This window comes from Schistocerca gregaria, chromosome 3 (assembly GCF_023897955.1).
Source record: "Schistocerca gregaria isolate iqSchGreg1 chromosome 3, iqSchGreg1.2, whole genome shotgun sequence".
NCBI classification, from domain to species: Eukaryota; Metazoa; Arthropoda; class Insecta; order Orthoptera; family Acrididae; genus Schistocerca; species Schistocerca gregaria.
Window position 1 is genome coordinate 356781712 of NC_064922.1, and position 18523 is coordinate 356800234.

Below are 18523 nucleotides of genomic sequence, written 5' to 3' on the forward strand. Positions count from 1 at the left end.
AGATGAACGAAGTCAGATCTATCGATAGTAAGAAACTATGGACAGGTAGTTGAGGAAACGTTAACTCTGTCCCTATGTTTTTTAACAAGTGAAAGAGCAGGATTCCAGGCCGAGTTTAAACAAAAGCCTCCATCCCTATTCACAAGGTTGCTAGCCAATTTAATTTCAACAGACTCCTTAATCACACTATCCCAATAGCCGGACGTGCATGCTAATATCTCGGTATTATTATACCACATGGGGTGACCAGTGTCCAAACAATGTTCGGCAATAGCAGATTTGCTAGGCTGCTGTAGTCGCGTGTGCCGTTTATGTTCAATACACCGGTCCTCCACGGTCCTGATGGTCTGACCAATGTATGCCATGCCACCGCTACAAGGAATGCGATAAACACCTGCCTTACGTAAACCAAGATCATCCTTAACAGACCCCAAAAGCGCTTTAATCTTAGATGGAGGTCGGAAAACACATTTCACATTGTATTTCCGTAAAATACGACCTATCTTGTTTGAAGTGCTTCCTATGTAGGGCAAAAAGGCAATAGATTTAGGAGTCAACTGAGAATTATCATCAGTCACCTGGCGCACAGTTGGTTGATATCGCAACGCCCGTTCAATCTGTCTTTCACTATACCCATTGTGGCGGAAGGTAGCCTCAAGACCTGTTAGCCTGTTAGACTCGCAGAACCGAGCTCTCGTGTTTTCTGCACTTCGTCTGGTCGTTGCAGTTAAGCCTTGAAAATGGCGGAGTGTGCATCCGCCGAAATATCGGCAGTTGTCGAAAATTCAACCTGGCTGAATGCCCGTAAGTACTTTGAACATAGTTAACGCCAGGAGAAGCTCAGGTATCTAACTGTATGTTATATGCATAGAGTCATGTCCAGTCGTATCCACTCGTCTGGGCCACTTTCATTTGTCCCACCCTGTATTAACACCACTAGGACTGTAGCACTGTTGTGAGTTGCTCTTCGACTAAGGACTTCAACTGTGCCCCGTAGTCTCATGCTGTGCTCATCATTGGTTATATCCAGTTCCGTCCTCTGTTGCCATTAGCAACCAATATTGTAGTTGCATTGTAGACAATATGTGGGGCGTCGGTCGAATGGCGTAATCATCATTGACCTTTTACGACCTCGCACTCGAGGAGTTCCTTGTCAGTAACGCCACAAAAGCTCGTCAAGTCAGTGCGAGTGAGGTGGCGCGGTGGTGAGACATTGGCGTCGCATTCGAAAGAACGATGTTTTGAAACTTCTTTATTTAAATGAGTGTGTCTAGCGCAACGCCGTCTGACTGCTCAAAACAATTATAACCTGACTTCAAATAATTAATACAAAAGAATGGCCCTGAAAAGAAGCAATCTTGACAATAACCTATACATTTCATTAAGCACTTACCTCACAAAAATCTTCAATACGGGAACTACTGCAATACAGCGAGCGTCAATATTGCCAGTTAAATAAATGATTCTAAGTACTAAAGCCACTAACTTCTAATAGGCATGTGGTTAGCAAAGGAAATATTTTGCTGCAAACCAAATAATGTATTTTTTACCTTAATGAAGTGACAACCAGTTCAAACACAAATATAAATCAACATTGACATCCAGTACAAAGATATAAAATCATGAATAATTTTCAATTTCCATGTCGGATATGTACAGATCGTTAGCCTACGCTAACACGTCAGACCTCTACCCTCCATCAATGCTAACTTCTCACATTTAACATCCATCACTGTTGGTCGTTCACCTCCAACTGCCAAACAGTATTGGCGATTAACTTCTAACAACGAGTTCCACCAGCCACTGTGTCTCTTGCAAAGAAAGCGAAGACAGAGAGAGATCCAATGCTAAGCGCTACATAGCGCTGCCGACACAGAAGCAGCCCACTTACAGTTTCAATCGCCCGTTCAGTTATCGAAGTTAGGACTTCCGTTATTTTTATAGTCTGCTTAGGTGAGCGCTAAGATGGTTCCGTTGAAAGGGCGCGACCGGTTTCTCTGTCTATTCTTAAAAATTTCGAGCGTGTGCTTCTTCTATATGACCTCGTCTTAAATGCGGCGTTTAACCCTTCATTGAACGGATTCTCCACTTTATCCTTTTTTCCTTTTCCATTGTGCAGTAGGTAAATTCAACGATATCACTTTGTGATCAATGGTATCTTTCAGTGTTAACTAAATTAATTTCGTATTCTCAACTCTTTATATGCGTTTTTGGCGTGTTTAATAGCAGTTGCTAGGCTTCTGCAATGTAGATACTTTACACAGAATGTTACAGAATAGTTAGAATCAATCCTATGAATTACAGCAGAAATGTTAATGTCTTGTGGATATATATTTGCAGGAATAAGTATCGATATAAGCTGTTACTAAGATATGAAATTTTAAACAGCCAGCACTTACCTAATCCATTTATAATGCGGAACGTGCAGGTTTTGGACACGCGTCCTTTCCGGAGCAGGAAACCAGTGAACCACACAAATACCAAATTTCCAGCACCGCCAGTGATGTGAGGAATGGCTGATATGATCCCATTCTGTCGAAAAGCACGAATACAGAGTGTTAATGACGGCGTAATTCCCGACTAAACTAAGTATGTACGTCTCATAATATTATAACAATGAGAAATGTTCTTAATGGAATAATTAGTTCTCGAATTTCTCATTGTGTAATATGAAGGGTTAAGAAGCCAAAATTCATGTATTCAGAAAAGTTACATAATCACCCATTGTAACGTCACGCCATACAACCTTTACCACAGCTTACAGTAAATACGCATATGCCACTGACAACAAAGAACTTTAGCAGACCTTCTATAAAAGGTTGTCTAATGAGAATATCGTTGAACATTGTGACAGTACGTTAAATGAACTGCGGATATATCCAGTCGCTCATGTAATATTACACCTACTTTACTTCCATTAACTAGTTTTCGGAGCATTTCAGGCTCAGGCTTTAAGGAGGGCACATGAGAAGGCACTACCCCTCCCCGTATTCCTTGAACATGAAGTACAGACAAAATTGACGTACACTTCAAAAAACGATTGTCTGTGAATCCGCTAAACCAAGTTTTAGGAAACTCTATCATTTCTTGTATGACCATCGCGATATATCAAGACTTTACCAAGTTCGTCGTAACTTATTCTTGTAAAAATGAAATGCAGGAAGGGGAAGGAGAAGGAAAGGGAAGGGTTGGGTGGGAAATCGTAATGGCTATCCACAGAGGGCTTTGTTGTAATTCAATGGCGAAAGTTGAAAATTTGTGCCAACTGGGACTCGAATATGGATTTAATACATCTCATGAACGGCGGCCTTAGCGGCTTTTTTTATTTTTTATTTTAAATGATCGCCTTAATCGAACCCAGATTTGCCGCAGCTCATGAACGGTGGCCTTAACCGCTTCGGATATCTGAGCACGGTCCCTAACCGACTGAAATTCCAACTTAACACACCCTGCAATGCAGTGACCCTAGTCCATTAAGCTCTCTACTCGCAAATCCCAATTTCCGTCAGAGTTTAAATGATATTTGTGTATTCGCACAGAAATTAACTTCGTTACCATCTTTTTCAGAAATGTATATATCTGAGTAGTGTCTGTTCTGCCCTATATGTCCTACAGAACAGACCCCACTCATACGTATACATAGCTCATGTTTCTTTTGCTGTCACACTGTTCACTTGAAATTAAGCCGTTTTCGTCGGTACAGTTGCGTTTTTGTGCTGACCTGAATACAAGGTAGATGCGAACGTTTCCAGGACAGTGCTGAAACAGGACCCTCAGTTTTTTTATGACACTTCACCGTGCCCCCTATTTTTTGGATACAGTCGGGCGATTTAGTTTTAAGTGGCAGGTCGTTGGACTAGCTCCAAATAATGCGGTCGGGTTCGCAGTAAATGTACTTGTCTAGTTCTATTCAAGCCTTTGTGCAAACTCATCAATGATGTGAAAGATAACGCATGTTTTCTGACACATTAAATACGCAGGTTTTTATCTACCTTGTAGCCCAATATATAGGTGACACTATCGATTTTGTAAGGAAGCTTTAGTTTTTCTAGGTTTTAAGAAAAATCTTTCGTTTAAAACTTGTGAATTGCTTATTACTACTTTGTAGATGGTTTTAGCTTTTTTTTCACGTGAATGATCAGTTAATTTTTATGGTTCATGTGGTCACCTAAATGGACCGCTGAGATACAGGACAGGCCTTGCGATACGTTCATCGTCTGGCTTCACTACAAGAAATACTCCACAGCTTCGTTAATTTTATTTGTTTATATTGGGTCTAGCGTGTCAATAGCTAAGATAATTCCAAAAACAATTACACAAAACATTTCAGCGATCGTTAACTGTTCTCGTAGATGCAGATGTACTGAATAGTGTTGCCTGATAGTTACGCTAGTAACAGTAAGAAATAATTTAATTCTGCTCGATGTCATTTGATTTCTATTGATTTAAGTAGTGCCATCTGGCAGAGGACTTTTTAGCGCGTATTGCTGCGACCGGGATAACTGTGGTTGCGCTGGGATTTGAGTTTGGTTGAGTGGTTCAGTGTATACTCGGAAGCGTCAGTGACACAGTGGTATCTGCAAAGACATTTATTTATCATGATAAGCTTACATGGTTGTAAAGTGTCTTCAGAGCGGCGGTTGGCGGCGTGGTGTAAGAGTGTGCCGCAAAGAAGTACTAGTGCCTCTTCGTCTCACAGGTCACTGGGCCTTAGTCGTGTGCCAATCTGGCCCAGTGAGGGCACAAGAAGGCATCGTCTGTCCAGACAGTCCGCAACACAGTGCGGCTCCTCCTTCAGTGCTCTCAAAGACAGCCCATTGTGTGTTCAGATGATAATGATGATGATGATGATGATTTTGGTTTCTGTGGCGCTCAACAGCGTGGCTGTTAACGCCTGTACAAGTTACCAATCTTTCCACTGTTCAGTCTAGCCATTGTCCTAAATGGTGATGAAATGATGAGGAAAACACATCCAGTCACCAGGAATATAAAATCCCCGACCCGGGAATCGAACACGGGACCCTGTGATCCAGAGGCAGAAACGCTAGCTACTAGCCCACAAGCTGCTGACTTGTGTGTTCAGGTACAGACTGTCGACTATGGTCAAGGATGTCGGTTGTTGGGAAGACTAGGTCCTGGTCATCCACCACGAATCGACCAACATTGCAGCAGGTACTCATGAGTCGGCCAGGAGACCGCGCAAACAAGCTATGGCTGGTCAGTGCAAAGATGGCACCTTGCAGGTCATCTGTGATGACGTGAAGTGGAGAAGGGCTGGTCGCACATCAGTTTCCTCATCTGTGGTGACACAGTAGATGACATCAGACCACGGCGGTGGTTTGCGTAAAATTGGCTGCATCTCAGTGCTGAACTTAGCAACTGGATGGCAGACAGGCCATCATCGATCAACTTGTTGTGTTTTCATTTGAACTCAATAGACTGTCATTCTCTCTGGTTCTAGCGAACTAGACAGAATAGCAGCACGATGGAAAGTGTCTTTGAGCCCCGAAAGTTTCGTTATTTAAAGAGCTGAGTCTGTGCCTGTGAAGGGATGGATCGTGTTATAAGAGCACATTTTCCCTCGTTTATCTGTCCAGTCAACGCTACTTGTGTTAATTCACAAATTATTCTTGGTTACCGACATAGGTTATTCTCCCTACGTCTGACTTTCCAGTTGCGCTCTGCCATTGAAGTTACTTATACTCCACAGTGCCTTGTTATACAGTACTGAAACATCTGCATTTTTGCCTCACTCAGTTGGAGGTTGTGTGGCAATACTCGCCGCATGCCCAACGTCTGTTGCAATGGCAGTACTTGTTGTTGACCTTGTTGTTGACATTCGGTCTGGCACGCTAGGCTTCTGTTCCGAGTTTGCTTGGTAGAACATTAAAAAATTTAAAGGTCTACAATAAAATTGTTCTGCAGCCCAACAGGACGTATAATATGTACACAGAATACAACCCACACATTACATTCATGTAGGTCGTGTGGCCTACAGTACATTCAGTAGTGTTATGTAAATTGATGGTGGGGAGGGGGAGGAGCGGGGGGGGGGGGGGGGGGGAGAGAAAGGGAAAATGTGTGCAGGACCATGAATCGAACCCGGGATCTGCTGCTTATTAGGCAGTTGCGTTAACCACTGCACCTCCCACACACGGTCTGTATCGCAAATGCGCAGACTGTCTCAGCACACTCCCCGGCTGACCCACAGTTACACATAACGCCACCTACCCATGTCCTCCTTGCTCCCGCTATAGGTCGAGCGTAAATGTGCTTCCACACTGAAGGTTGTGGATTCATTGCTCATCGAGGCGAATCAGTTACACTAATGCGTGGTGTCTGTTTTTTCAGACATATCCGAAAGAACAGATCATACATTCATACAATTCAGTAGTATGATATAACAACGTACAACACGCGGACCTTGATTAGCAAAACAGTCTGACCAAAACAGCCTGACTACGCTTTGCTGTCAGCATAAGAATACACCGAAAACGGCAATTACTGAAGTCGCCATACCACTTGTCTTCTTGTGGAGATGAATCAGCACAGCACGAAGTGTTCAAATCTGTGTGAAATCTTATGGGACTTAACTGCTAAGGTCATCGGTCCCTAAGCTCATCCACTACTTAACCTAAATTATCCTAAGGACAAAAACACACACCCATGCCCGGGGGAGGACTCGAGCCTCCGCCGAGACCAGCCGCACAGTCCATGACTGCAGCGCCCGAGACCGCTCGGCTAATCCCGCGCGGCAGCACAGCACAGCACAGAAATCTGTATTACTGTAAATTACTTTTTAAGTTGTGGAACATGTAGTGCTAGGACACTCACGCTACGGATATCGAAGTGCAAGACTTGGGCTATGTACTGCGGCAGCGACGTGATGAGCAGATAGAAGATCCAGTCGAAAGTAATCATGATAGCGATGAGAGCCCAGACAGCTGGCGTTAACATAATGCTCTTCCACGGTACAGGCAGCTTCTTCTGCAACACCAAAGATGCAACACTCACCACATCACACTCTTCAGTAATGTTCACACAATTTCCAATTAAAGTGCAGCTGAACAGTTTTCTGAAATCTGGTTTAACACATCGAACGAGGTGGCGGAATAGTTAGCACAGTGGAGTCGCAGGACGATGGTTCAGATGCCCGTCTGGCCATTCAGATGGAAAGTTTCCTTGATTTCCGTACATTTCTTATGGCAAACGCCAGGGTGTTTCTTTTGAATAGGACACGACAATTTCCTTCCCAATCCTTGCCTACTCCGAGCTTATGCTCAAGTCTCTAATGACCACGTGGATCCATTACCCATCGAGGGACGCCAAACTCTAGTGTCCCTCTCTGGTTGAGCAGGCCTCTTATGCATTTGGTAGGTAAAGCTGCGTGTGGCTGATTTGTTGACGCTTTATGTTATGCTGCCCAATAGCATGTCTAGGATCTCAGGTCTGAGCTGTGGTGGAGGGAGAGGACGACGACGACGCCGACGACGACGACTCACGTTAGTTTCGCAGCGAATGACGAAACGGCTTTTGGATTTCATCCTACAACAAATGCACACATACAAGTAATCAGTACAATTAAATGCTCAACTTTTATTCGGACTGATACTGGAGTGATGCGTCTCTCTGACAGGGGAGGATGAATTTTGGTTTACACGATGAATTAGGGTGTTTTCAAGGGGGTGGGGAGCCACTGTTCTCTCCTGGTGGTACGCCATTACTGCCCCCTGTTACGTACATCACCGATAGTAAGATGAATCAGTCTGAGAGGAGGCAAGCAGCTGCACGGTGTTCGGTCTCTTATAAGCCTTTCATACCTGATTTAAGCTATTAGTTCGAAAAATACCTAGGGGAACTCGAAGGTATGGTATATGTTTCAGGGAAAAACTAAGGGAATGAGAAATGGTAGGCAGAAACAGATATCGACATATCCGTCATACAGAGCAAAATGTTTTTCAGTCACCTTATTGATGAAGTCATACCAACGTTATAATCGATGGAAAGCTATGGATATCGCTCATCCGAGACGTATCGAACGCACGAACTCCTTTGGTTTCCCAATAGATTGTATTTTACGCGCCAGATTTCATGTTTTGTGGTTACTGTCTGCTGCTACCAACATTCCAGTCTCGTAAGTAAGAAAGTTCTTGTGCGTGAAGATGAATCGTCAAAATGGGGTTTAAAAAACCGCTTGAGTGAATTTAATTGAAAAACTTTGATGGATATTTCAGTTTCAATTCCCAACTACTATAAGGCCACTAAAGGAAAAGCACAAGCTCGATATGGACAAGTATGGAAGATGGATCATTTTCGAAGAAACCTTCAAACCACGTAAAACCTAAATTTGGATGACAGGACGACGATCTGAGTTGCAGTTTTCTTCAACGCGAAGCCATTTGCGTCATGAAGGCCCCACCTGGGTCGACGACATGGCTGCAGAAATGAACATAACATGCTTCACGAAGGCACAGAATGCCTGAGCTGAAGGGGAATGCTGCAGTTAAACTGTCAGTATATGACAGGTTCGTGATTCTATATTATTAGACCACTTCACTGGTACTGCCGTGTTGCTTATTCACCTGAAACTATCTACCATGTTTTCGAATCAGACCGCAACAAGAAATACGTTTATGACCACCTGAGAAGTTGTCATTTCAAAATCTTTTTTTCTTTTTAATACTTAATGATCTGCTAGTACGAAACTACTTCTTCTTCTTTCTTCAAGTGTTAGGTATTTTCATGGTACATGCTTTTTTCAGTGCTATATTTTCTGTTGTTAGTTCTAGTTTATTTCTACACATTTTTCTTGGTTTACCTATTAAGCTTTCTCCTGTTGGTAGATAATTCGTTATTATTTTAGGCATTCTACTATCAGTCATTCTTCAGACATGATCTGCCCTTTTATTTCTGTCTGGTCAGTTCGTTTATGCTCTCGTCCTAGTTCTTACCTGACTAAAACTCACTGTGGAATAGAATGATGCAATGACCCACTGGAAATGAATGGTTCAATTGTAATTGATCATCAGTAAAATTCAGTCCCACGTTCTATTATAAAAATTCAAAACTTGTAATTTTCGAACATATTTGCCAAAGCAGTTACACAACGCATTTAAAGAATCCAAAACACGCCCACGCAAAAGAATAATAAATTATAACATTTTAAATATATAATACAAAAATAAGCCATATGTAAAGGTAGGTTTCATATATTTCAAGATTTTAATCGTAGAAGCTAATGGAACCTGTATCTGTAAAAATTTGGCAGCATAATGCTCAATGTTATGTTCTGGATAAATTGTTATTTTTAGCCACACCAGTGTCATTTGAGTTCTAATTTGATTAACGTGTTATAGACTACACTATTTAAAACCAACAGTAACTGTTATGAAAGGATGCTGGCAGTCAAAACATATAAATAGTTATCAGTTTAAAAATGCTCTTGTTGGAGCACAAAAAAATGTCGAATATCCTCGTCTTTAACGGACTCTAGCAGAAAAGTGGGGAACTAGCTGCATCAGCCCTCATTTCGCCTTTGTCCACGACAATTATGGCGTACGAATATTTCTCGCTCTTTCAAGACAAAACGTTCTAAATCATTTTACCCAGGCTCTCTTTACAGTGACACCTTCATACTCAGGCATCTCCCTTTCACTGCCACTCTCTCTTTATATGTCTCTCTCCCGCTGTCTCCATTTTCTCCCATTGGCCATTCTATTTATCCCATTCTTTTTCTCTTCCATTGCTACTGCATCTTCCTTTCTCGCTTACATTCTGCTGTAATTACCGTTGTCTCCTCTCACCAAATGTCCATGGGGACTGTTTGCTCGGGGTTTTGACCACTAGACCGGGAAAGTATAACAGGTGGATATAGGGGATTGAAAGTGGGGAGAATTAGCACGTTAAGTTTACTGGTGTAGGGGTGAGGGCATCTTTTTCTCCCTCTGCTACTGTCTCCATCCATCACTTTTTCTCTTTTCACTGCCACTGCCGCTCACTGATCATCGTTACCTCCTCTCTCCTTGGCTCCCATTGCTATTGTCTTCATCACTCTCTCTCTCTTTCACTGCCACTTTCTTTCGTCCATCATAACTGTCTCTTTTCTCTTTTTGTGCCACTGGCACTGCCTCCTGTGTCTTCCACCGTCACTGTTGCCCTGCTACTGTCTTTCAGCACAAAATGCGCGAACGTTTACATTCAAAAATATTTGGTAAGGAACGAAGACTGAAGGTCGATGCAACTTGTTCCCCGCTTTCCTGTCACTCTTAAAAGAGGAGCATATTCGCCTTTTTCGTGCTTAAACAAGAGCATTATTCAGCTGTTTCCCTCATTTTCCCTGTTACAGTAAGGTTAGCGCTTATACGTATAAAACGAATTGTGTAGATTAGTAAGGTTTCGACAGTTTATTTGTGTGCTTCGACATATTTACATGGTTTGACACATGTAAACAACAAGTAGGTACTCATACCGTAATGTTAATACGAAATCGTCTCTCTTCCAACGTAAGTTCGCTTGTCACTACTTTACATAAAAATGGTGAACATGTTTTAGGCTACGCTTAAAATATACCAAAAAATGCGAAGTTTGATTTGCAACGAGAAGGAATTTCGTATGATAAAATAATTTTTTGTAAGGTGCTTACGCCACCAGGTGAAACCATCGAATAATTTTCAGTTCAAGACAGCCTGTATAGGCGTGAACTGCCCATTATATAGAGACAGCGCAGCATAAAGATTTATTGATGAAGAAATGGCGACTGAAAAGATAGTTTGGTAACCTCAGAACCCTTGTGATGACTCCAGAACTCCAGCCATTTCTTCACTGCGTCAGTTAAAACTACATTTGCGACTCAGAGCGGATAATATGGGCATATTTTACATGCTATTCTAACTTTAAGCCTCTGGATCTCGGTAACGATAATGACTGCGAAAAAAGTTTCAAGGTTAAGAACATACGGTAAAACTTCGACGATATGTCATGAATAGAAATGCCCAGCCCCACAATTGCTACCCAAAAATCATGGTTTTTCGGGTGTGTCTTGATAACGGAAACAGATTTTCGAAAACGGGAAAAATAGAGTTTCTAGATAAATGTCAAAAGAATTTAATGTTAAAATTTGAGCTATTTTCTAAGTGTAGTTATGTAGATAATTGCGGCCCCCGGCTCAAAACAGCGAAAGACCTATTTTTGGGATTATATGTATAAGTACGGTAACTGGATCTTGATAAAGGATAATAATATCGAAATTCGCCGAGAACATCATCTTACGAACATACGGCAAAAATTTAGACAATTTACCACGAATAGAAATCACACAAGGGGCCATTCCCTTAACTGGTGCCCAGAAATCGTGGTTTTTCGGGGTTTTCTTAAGAACCGCCCATTAACAAACTGAGATTTTATAAGCTGTCTAAGGCCTACCCTAGAGGACACCTAATGCAAAGAACAAACCGATTTCCTCAGTCTGCATGGGATGGAGGAAGTGTTTGATGTTCAAATTTGGCCCTTGCTCTAGGATAGCTACAGCATGCCCGTTTTTCTGACATGTTTGCAAATGATCGCTAGATCAAGGGATATCCGCAACACTCCACCTGTTATCTCTGTGAACAATAGAACACGAGATATGTGCCCCTGAAAAATCACATTTTCATGCGAGGCTTATTGGAATACAGAGGGATCCAAAAAAATGTATCGACTGTTTAAAAATCCATAACTGGGAAACTAATTGGCGGAGTTGTCTGATCTTTGGTAGTGTAATAGTTTGTAGTTCCGGCAATCGCCACACAAGCATTGTATTGTGTTGTTTTGTTTTGTCAGATGACAGTCACCAGATAGTCAGTGTTTTGTTCTTAGTTGTACCTAGTTACTCGAGTAAACATGGCTGGCGCAAGGATTAAATTCGATGAAAGGAGGTCAGTTTTGAAGTGATATTTTGTCTGCCATACGAGACTTGTATGGAGACGGAAGAATTTACTTTCTACAAGATGGTACCCAGCCCACTACCAAAATCGTGTTAGGGCGTATATCGACGAAAATCTACCAGGAAGATGGAGAGGCCGCAGAGGTGCTCTGGAGTATCCATCACGGTCCCCAGACCTAACTCCTCTGGACTTTTACCTTTGGAGAACACTAAAGGACGTAGTTTATCAACAAAAGCCACGCACATTGGATGAACTTCGAGAATCCATCGTACATTCATGTGCAAATATGCAAGTGAACACGTTGCAGTCAGTAGTTCGTGCTGCAGTTCGGTGGCATCGTTTGTGTGTGGATGTTAATTGTGACCATTTCGAACACCTACAGTGATATCTTTAAGATGGACTTTAAGCTACACTTTCACCAAAAATGAGACGACTCCGTCAATTAGTTTGCAAGTTATGGACATTTAAACAGTGGATACACTTTTTTGGACCCCTCTACATATTGGTACCGTGGACTGTCATGCCCGGAGAGATAAAGAAGGACGAGATGAAGATTAATGTTTAACGTCCCGTCGACAACAAGACAAGATTATTAGATAAAGACCTCAAGTCCGGATTTTACAATGATACGGCAGGATACCGAACGTAACACTCCGGCTTTCGCCACTTCTTTAGACAAAGCTGAAAAAATCAAGAACTGTGAATGTTCAGCTGGAGACTTGAGCACCACTTCTCCTGAAAGCGAGTCTAGTGACAAGTCTCCCAGATTCTCGGTGGTCGTCGTCTGTTTAGTCTAAGCGATGGCACTATAATATTGCACTCATTGTGCTAGGAGAAGATTTATTTTGAAGTCATCGTGTGAGTGGAAGCTTAGACATGGCGGGCACGATCTTCTTGACGATTTTCTGTTAACTAGGCTGTCAAGAATCCATGAGAGTGTGTCTTATGGAGATAACAAGAAATATAAGAACAGCAGTGAAGTTGAAGAGTGTAGAGTACTTCTGACCATGTTTAAACTTTATCATTAACGGAGACAGCAACACAAGTATATGTAGCACAGTGGCTGGTAACTTAAGTTTGTGAAGTATTTTTTTGTAAATCAGAAATATTACTTTTTGAAAATAACTACTGTCAGCCATCGTCGCATAGGACACTTGCAGCAGACCAACGTCGCAACAGGAAGACTAGTGCGCCATGGTACAGGAAGAGACAGTGAATGCGGATGTTACCTTAGCAGCTGACTGAATTGTGGCCTTGATGTAGTTACGTTCGGCTGGGTCGATGTACGGGTGCTGCGACGGCGAATCTGCAGCCTGGAAGAACCATGGCACACACCACAACAGTCCGATTCCTCCGAAAAAGTAAAAGGAAAGCGGCCAGCCAACGATGGTCTCGCACAAAATACCCGTCACCGCCATAGATACGAGGGTTCCAACACATATCCCTGTAGGCAAACAAATGACACAGCAACTCAGTAACAACATGAAGTATTCATTGCACATATTATCTCTTAGACAGACTTATTAAAGTCCTGGGTAACTACAAGGAATATCCAGGAAAGAGTTCCACAGTCTGTAAAATGAAGTAAACGTCGAGGATAATGTTTTGGCCTAAATATCATTCATGGTGCGACATGAAATTTATAGAACGTTCCCACACGTTGTAACTAAGCGGGAGCAGCTAATTGACAGCACCATTATCCAGAAATCGATTGGCACTAAGGGAAAGATGAAAGGGCAAGATGAAAAGCATGAGGATATGTCTTACAGCCAAAGACTATGAAGCGCCGTGACACTACGATCGCCATATGTGGACGAGTATGTCCGCGGGTAGCCCGCGTCTCGTGGTCGTGCGGTAGCGTTCTCGCTTCCCACGCCCGGGTTCCCGGGTTCGATTCCCGGCGGGGTCAGGGATTTTCTCTGCCTCGTGATGGCTGGGTGTTGTGTGATGTCCTTAGGTTAGTTAGGATTAAGTAGCTCTAAGTTCTAGAGGACTTCTGACCATAGATGTTAAGTCCCATAGTGCTCAGGGCCATTTGGACCATTTTTTTGTCCGCGGATAAAACCTTCACCCATGTGTCACCTAGCCATGTGATTTGCTTTGAGTAGTACGAAGCGCTGTCCCTAGACTGTAGGGATAAGTGGTGATGTTTATGACTGCACGACACTGCAGATTCCATCTGGCACACAACACGAAGCTTTGGAATTCAGGTGAAGTGATCTTTGATTTTCTGAGACAAGGTCACGTACATCCACTCCATAACCTATCACTTTGTTTCCAGAGACTCATGAAACACGTTGTCACCATACTATTAAATGGAGAAAATGCAAAGGAGAGCAGTGCGTTTCATTACAGGTTCATTTAGTAAGCGCCATAGCGTCAGGGAGATGATCAACCAATTACGGTGGCAGACGCTGCAAGAGAGGCGTTCTGCATCACCGTGCGTATTATTGTTAAAGTTCAGAGAGCGTACGTTGCTAGAAGAGTCAAGAAATATATTGCTTCCGCCCGCGTATACCTCGTGAAAAGGCTAAGGAGATAAATTTACAAGTTTGAGCCCACACGTAGGGTTACCGGCAATCGTTCATCCTACGAACTTTTCGGGACTGGGATGGGATAGGGTCCAAATGACGGCAGTATGAAAAGTACCCTCCGCCATCAATCACAAGGTGGTTTGCGGAGTATAGATGTATATGTAGAAAAAGTAGTCATGTTGCTATTATGGACACGAGACCGCCGGCCGTGGTGGCCAAGCGGTTCTAGGTTCTACAGTATGGAACCGCGCGACCGCTACGGTTGCAGGTTCGAATCCTGCCTCAGGATGGATGTGTGTTATGTTCTTAGGTTAGTTAGGTTTGAGCAGTTCTAAGTTCTAGGGGCTGATGATCTCAAAAGTTAAGTCCCATAGTGCTCAGAGCCATTTGAACCATTTGACACGAGGTGGTCGTTAAGTCAATCGACATATTCATAAAGACTGGTAAGCTGCACAGATCACACCAATACTCAAGCAAGGAAATAGGAATAATCCGCCAGATTACAGATCCTTATCACTAAAATCAATATGCTGTAGGGTTCTAGAAAGTATACTGTGATCGAACATTATGAATAGTCTCGAATTCAGAAAATATCTTTCCTGTAAAATACAGCTAATTCTTTATTAGCACGAAGTAGTGAATGCTATTGACAGGGGATCTCACATTTATTCGAAACTAGCTGGGGTAACCGGTTTTGCTAAGGGAGTTGATATGAGACTGTGTGATAGTGGGAATAAAAGAATAAACTTCAAAGTATAAGAGGTAAAAAAATTTAAAACATATTCTACTTATTTGCATATTCTCACTATTTGCAATATATTAAAAACGTATTGTAACTATTTATAATACTTGTTTGTAAGCAACATTTTTCATTTTCTTATCCGCGGTATGTATATTAAAATTTTTGGAATTTGATTTTCGAGAGCAAGCTACATATAGCTGACCGTGCAAGAAGTAGGGGGCTCTGAGGTTCATGCCGCCATATTTGTTATCTGTAAAAATGTAGGCTAATTTGACCGGAAATTGCAGTCTTTTAAGTTGGAATGGCAGTTCAGTAGAGATCAATGGTGTTCTGGCATTAAATAGTGTGTGTCCCTTTTACTTTCCAGTCATAAGTTGTCCCTCGATGATGTTATTCGATAGCTGTTTGACGATTATCCTTGTTCTATTGCATAGTTTTGGTGAGGTGAGATTTCTGAGTAGTATGATCGGAGATGCAATTTTAAGTTAAAGGCAGTGTGATGGCACTGCTGGCATTTGCTAAGAGTTTAGAAATTTTATAGGTAAGTTGACATATTCTTCATAGTTTATCATCGAGTCGATCGATCCGTATATTCTCTCTTCACCGGGAATTTTATTTGGAATATTGAAGTTGATGTCACCGACAAAATTATTTTTTGTTGCCAGAATTGCGCTTTCAGGATTCTGGTGTTTTTTAATAAATTTTCTCGCGTTGCAATATTAGCAGATATTATCCATTTTTACGATTACGTCGTGTTTGTGTTTTTTATATTCTTTAGTCGGGTCGTAGTGGAATGCCTCATTTGTTATGTTGTACCGTTTACTTGTTCTCGTCCGCGCTTCTCGTATGGTAATATTGTCATGCTTGCACTGAGTTCGCAGTCATTTATTCAAAAATTGAGTCACAATTCTTGATTCTTCAGCCCGTTCATTTCGTCGTTCTTCAGTTTCTCTGCTTCTCACGGTGCTCATTCTCGTTCAATGGAAACTTCAACGTGTTTCGCACTCATCGTCTGCTTTGTTTCTTCGCTGTTCTTTTTCTTTTCGCCGTTTTGCTTCAGTGCTGGCAAGATCTCCTTCTCTTTTAAGTTCGGGTAGAGTCTAAAATGTAAATCAAATCAACTTTTTAGTAACAAATACACTGAGAACACTTTTCATATTTTATTTTCGATTTTTATTCAGTGATTGTATCACTTAGACTACCTACACTTCACTGTTCGTTTTTAATCCACTCACCGCACTACTTTTTCGTTTCCTCCCTTCGTCACTCATACGAAACTGACGTTCGAACACACCGCGACTTCGGCATGCAATCATTCCTGGAAATTACCTACCAATGGGTAGCCCTACCAGCGGCGATTTCCATAACGTACCAAAAAGGCTTAGAATGATCCACAATGTTCCAGAACATTCAACAATACTAGAAAGTATTCTGCGATGTTTCACAATGATCTGACATGTTCCGCGATGTTCATGAACATTCTGAAATCTTCCCTAATGTTCCAGCCGGGTGACGAACATTCCAGAACATCAAGGATCATTGCAGAACATTCCGAAACATTCTGGAAAGTTGTGGAATGCTCTCTAATACTTTCAAATTTTCTGGGATCTTCTAGAAATTTCTAGGGGGCGACACTTCCCAGCCCTTAAATCTTCGAAAGCACGCCCTTCGGGGAAAAAACGGGGACATTCTTCATGGGTGGGGGCTGACGACTACTACCCCATATAACTCCCTTGATCGTGCCGGGACTCGTTTCTGAGTTTTAGCGGCACGCACGTTTTACACTTACTTTTGTAACATATATTGATTACTACAGTTCATTTATCGTCTAGTGAAGTCATCAGAAGATCAAAACCAATTGCAAAATTTGGACGAGGTATTCTGTATCGTATGAAAAGTAGCGACTGACGTTAAGTAAAGAAACGTATGAGGTCATCTACATAAGTACTAAAAGGAATCCATTAAATTTGGGTTACATGATAAATCACACAAATCAATAATTGACCATGCAATGAAATATATAGGAATTACAATGACGAATACCTTAATTTCGAACGAACACATAAATAATGACAATCATTTATTGTCAAAACATTTACAAGATGCAACAGGTCTACTAAAGAGACTGCCTAAATTACGCTTGTCCATCCTCTGTTACAGTACTGCTGAGCAGTGTGTGATCCTTACAAGGTAGGATTGAAGGAGAACATCGAAAAAGTTCAAAGAAGGGCGGCTCGTTTTGTACTATCGTGAATTAGGAGACAAGATGTCACAGATATGATACGAGAGCTGGGGTGGCAACCATTAAAATAAAGGCAATTTTTATTGCGAAAGATATTTTCACTAAATTTGGATTTCCAACGTTCTCCTCCGAGTGCTAAAATATTTTGGTAACACTCAGCTACGTGGGGAATAAAGAATATTATAATAAAATAAGAGAAATCAGAGCTCGCACGGAAAGATTTAAGTGTTCATTTTTGCGGCGTGCTGTTCGAGAATGGAACAGCAGAGAAATAGTGTGTAAGTGGTTGAATGAACCCTGTGCCAGATGGTTAAGTATGAATTGCTGAGTAGTAATCGTCCATATGTACATGAAGCACTAATAATGGCGGGAAAATTTTTGCTGGATATCTATATAAATAACCAGCAACTAATTCCGTTCACTAATACTCTTTGCAGTAGAGAAACAAGAAAAAAACGCTAATAAAATCGTGTATACAGCTTCGATACCAATAATATTATAAAATGTCGGTGTTATTAACGGTATATTGAAATCGCTTTGCCGTGAAAAAGCAACTGCAGTCTCACTAACTCACCACCTGTCTGGTTTGTGCAGGGAGGAAGGGTAAACTACTAGAGGAAAGGTAAGCTACTCTGTGGTGATTAACTGGTGCACCAGTGTGAGGGGGAATGGTCGTGTATAGGCCTATTGCCAAGCTCTAGCCGCGCTATTGAGGAAGAAAATAACGGTCCTGATAATTTGCAAATGAACTTCACAAGGAGGAAGTTGAACAGGTGCTTTTCTGTAGTTCGATAAGCACTGTACGAAGAACTGAAAGAGAAAAAAATGGGGACCATTATTTCGGGATTGTTCTGTGAAGGTTCTCTATAGTCTTCGCTGCAACATTATGTCGGAAGTGATATTGTACCGAAGAAATGGTGCAATTTCTTGTGAAAAACTTGATAGTTACGCAGTCCTAAGTAATGTCTACAGTATTTCCCGAATTGCTGGGCAGTGCTAAATCTGCGGTTTAATAAAGTTGCATTTATTATCTTTAGAAATGCGTAAAATCCTGTAATAATTTGAAAGACTATAACTCAGCTTC

At 41.8% G+C, this 18523-nt stretch overlaps 1 protein-coding gene across 1 annotated transcript in view; it reads right to left on the minus strand.

Moving 5' to 3' along the window:
• The window catches only part of LOC126355392 (sialin-like), a 100399-nt gene that overhangs the window by 48948 nt on the left and 32928 nt on the right, over nt 1-18523 (minus strand). Inside the window, exons 5-7 of the mRNA XM_050005689.1 lie at nt 13151-13365; nt 6835-6987; nt 2400-2532 (exon numbers count right to left, since the gene is read on the minus strand). Coding sequence (XP_049861646.1) covers nt 2400-2532; nt 6835-6987; nt 13151-13365 — 501 coding nt within the window. The remainder of the gene's footprint in view (nt 1-2399; nt 2533-6834; nt 6988-13150; nt 13366-18523) is intronic.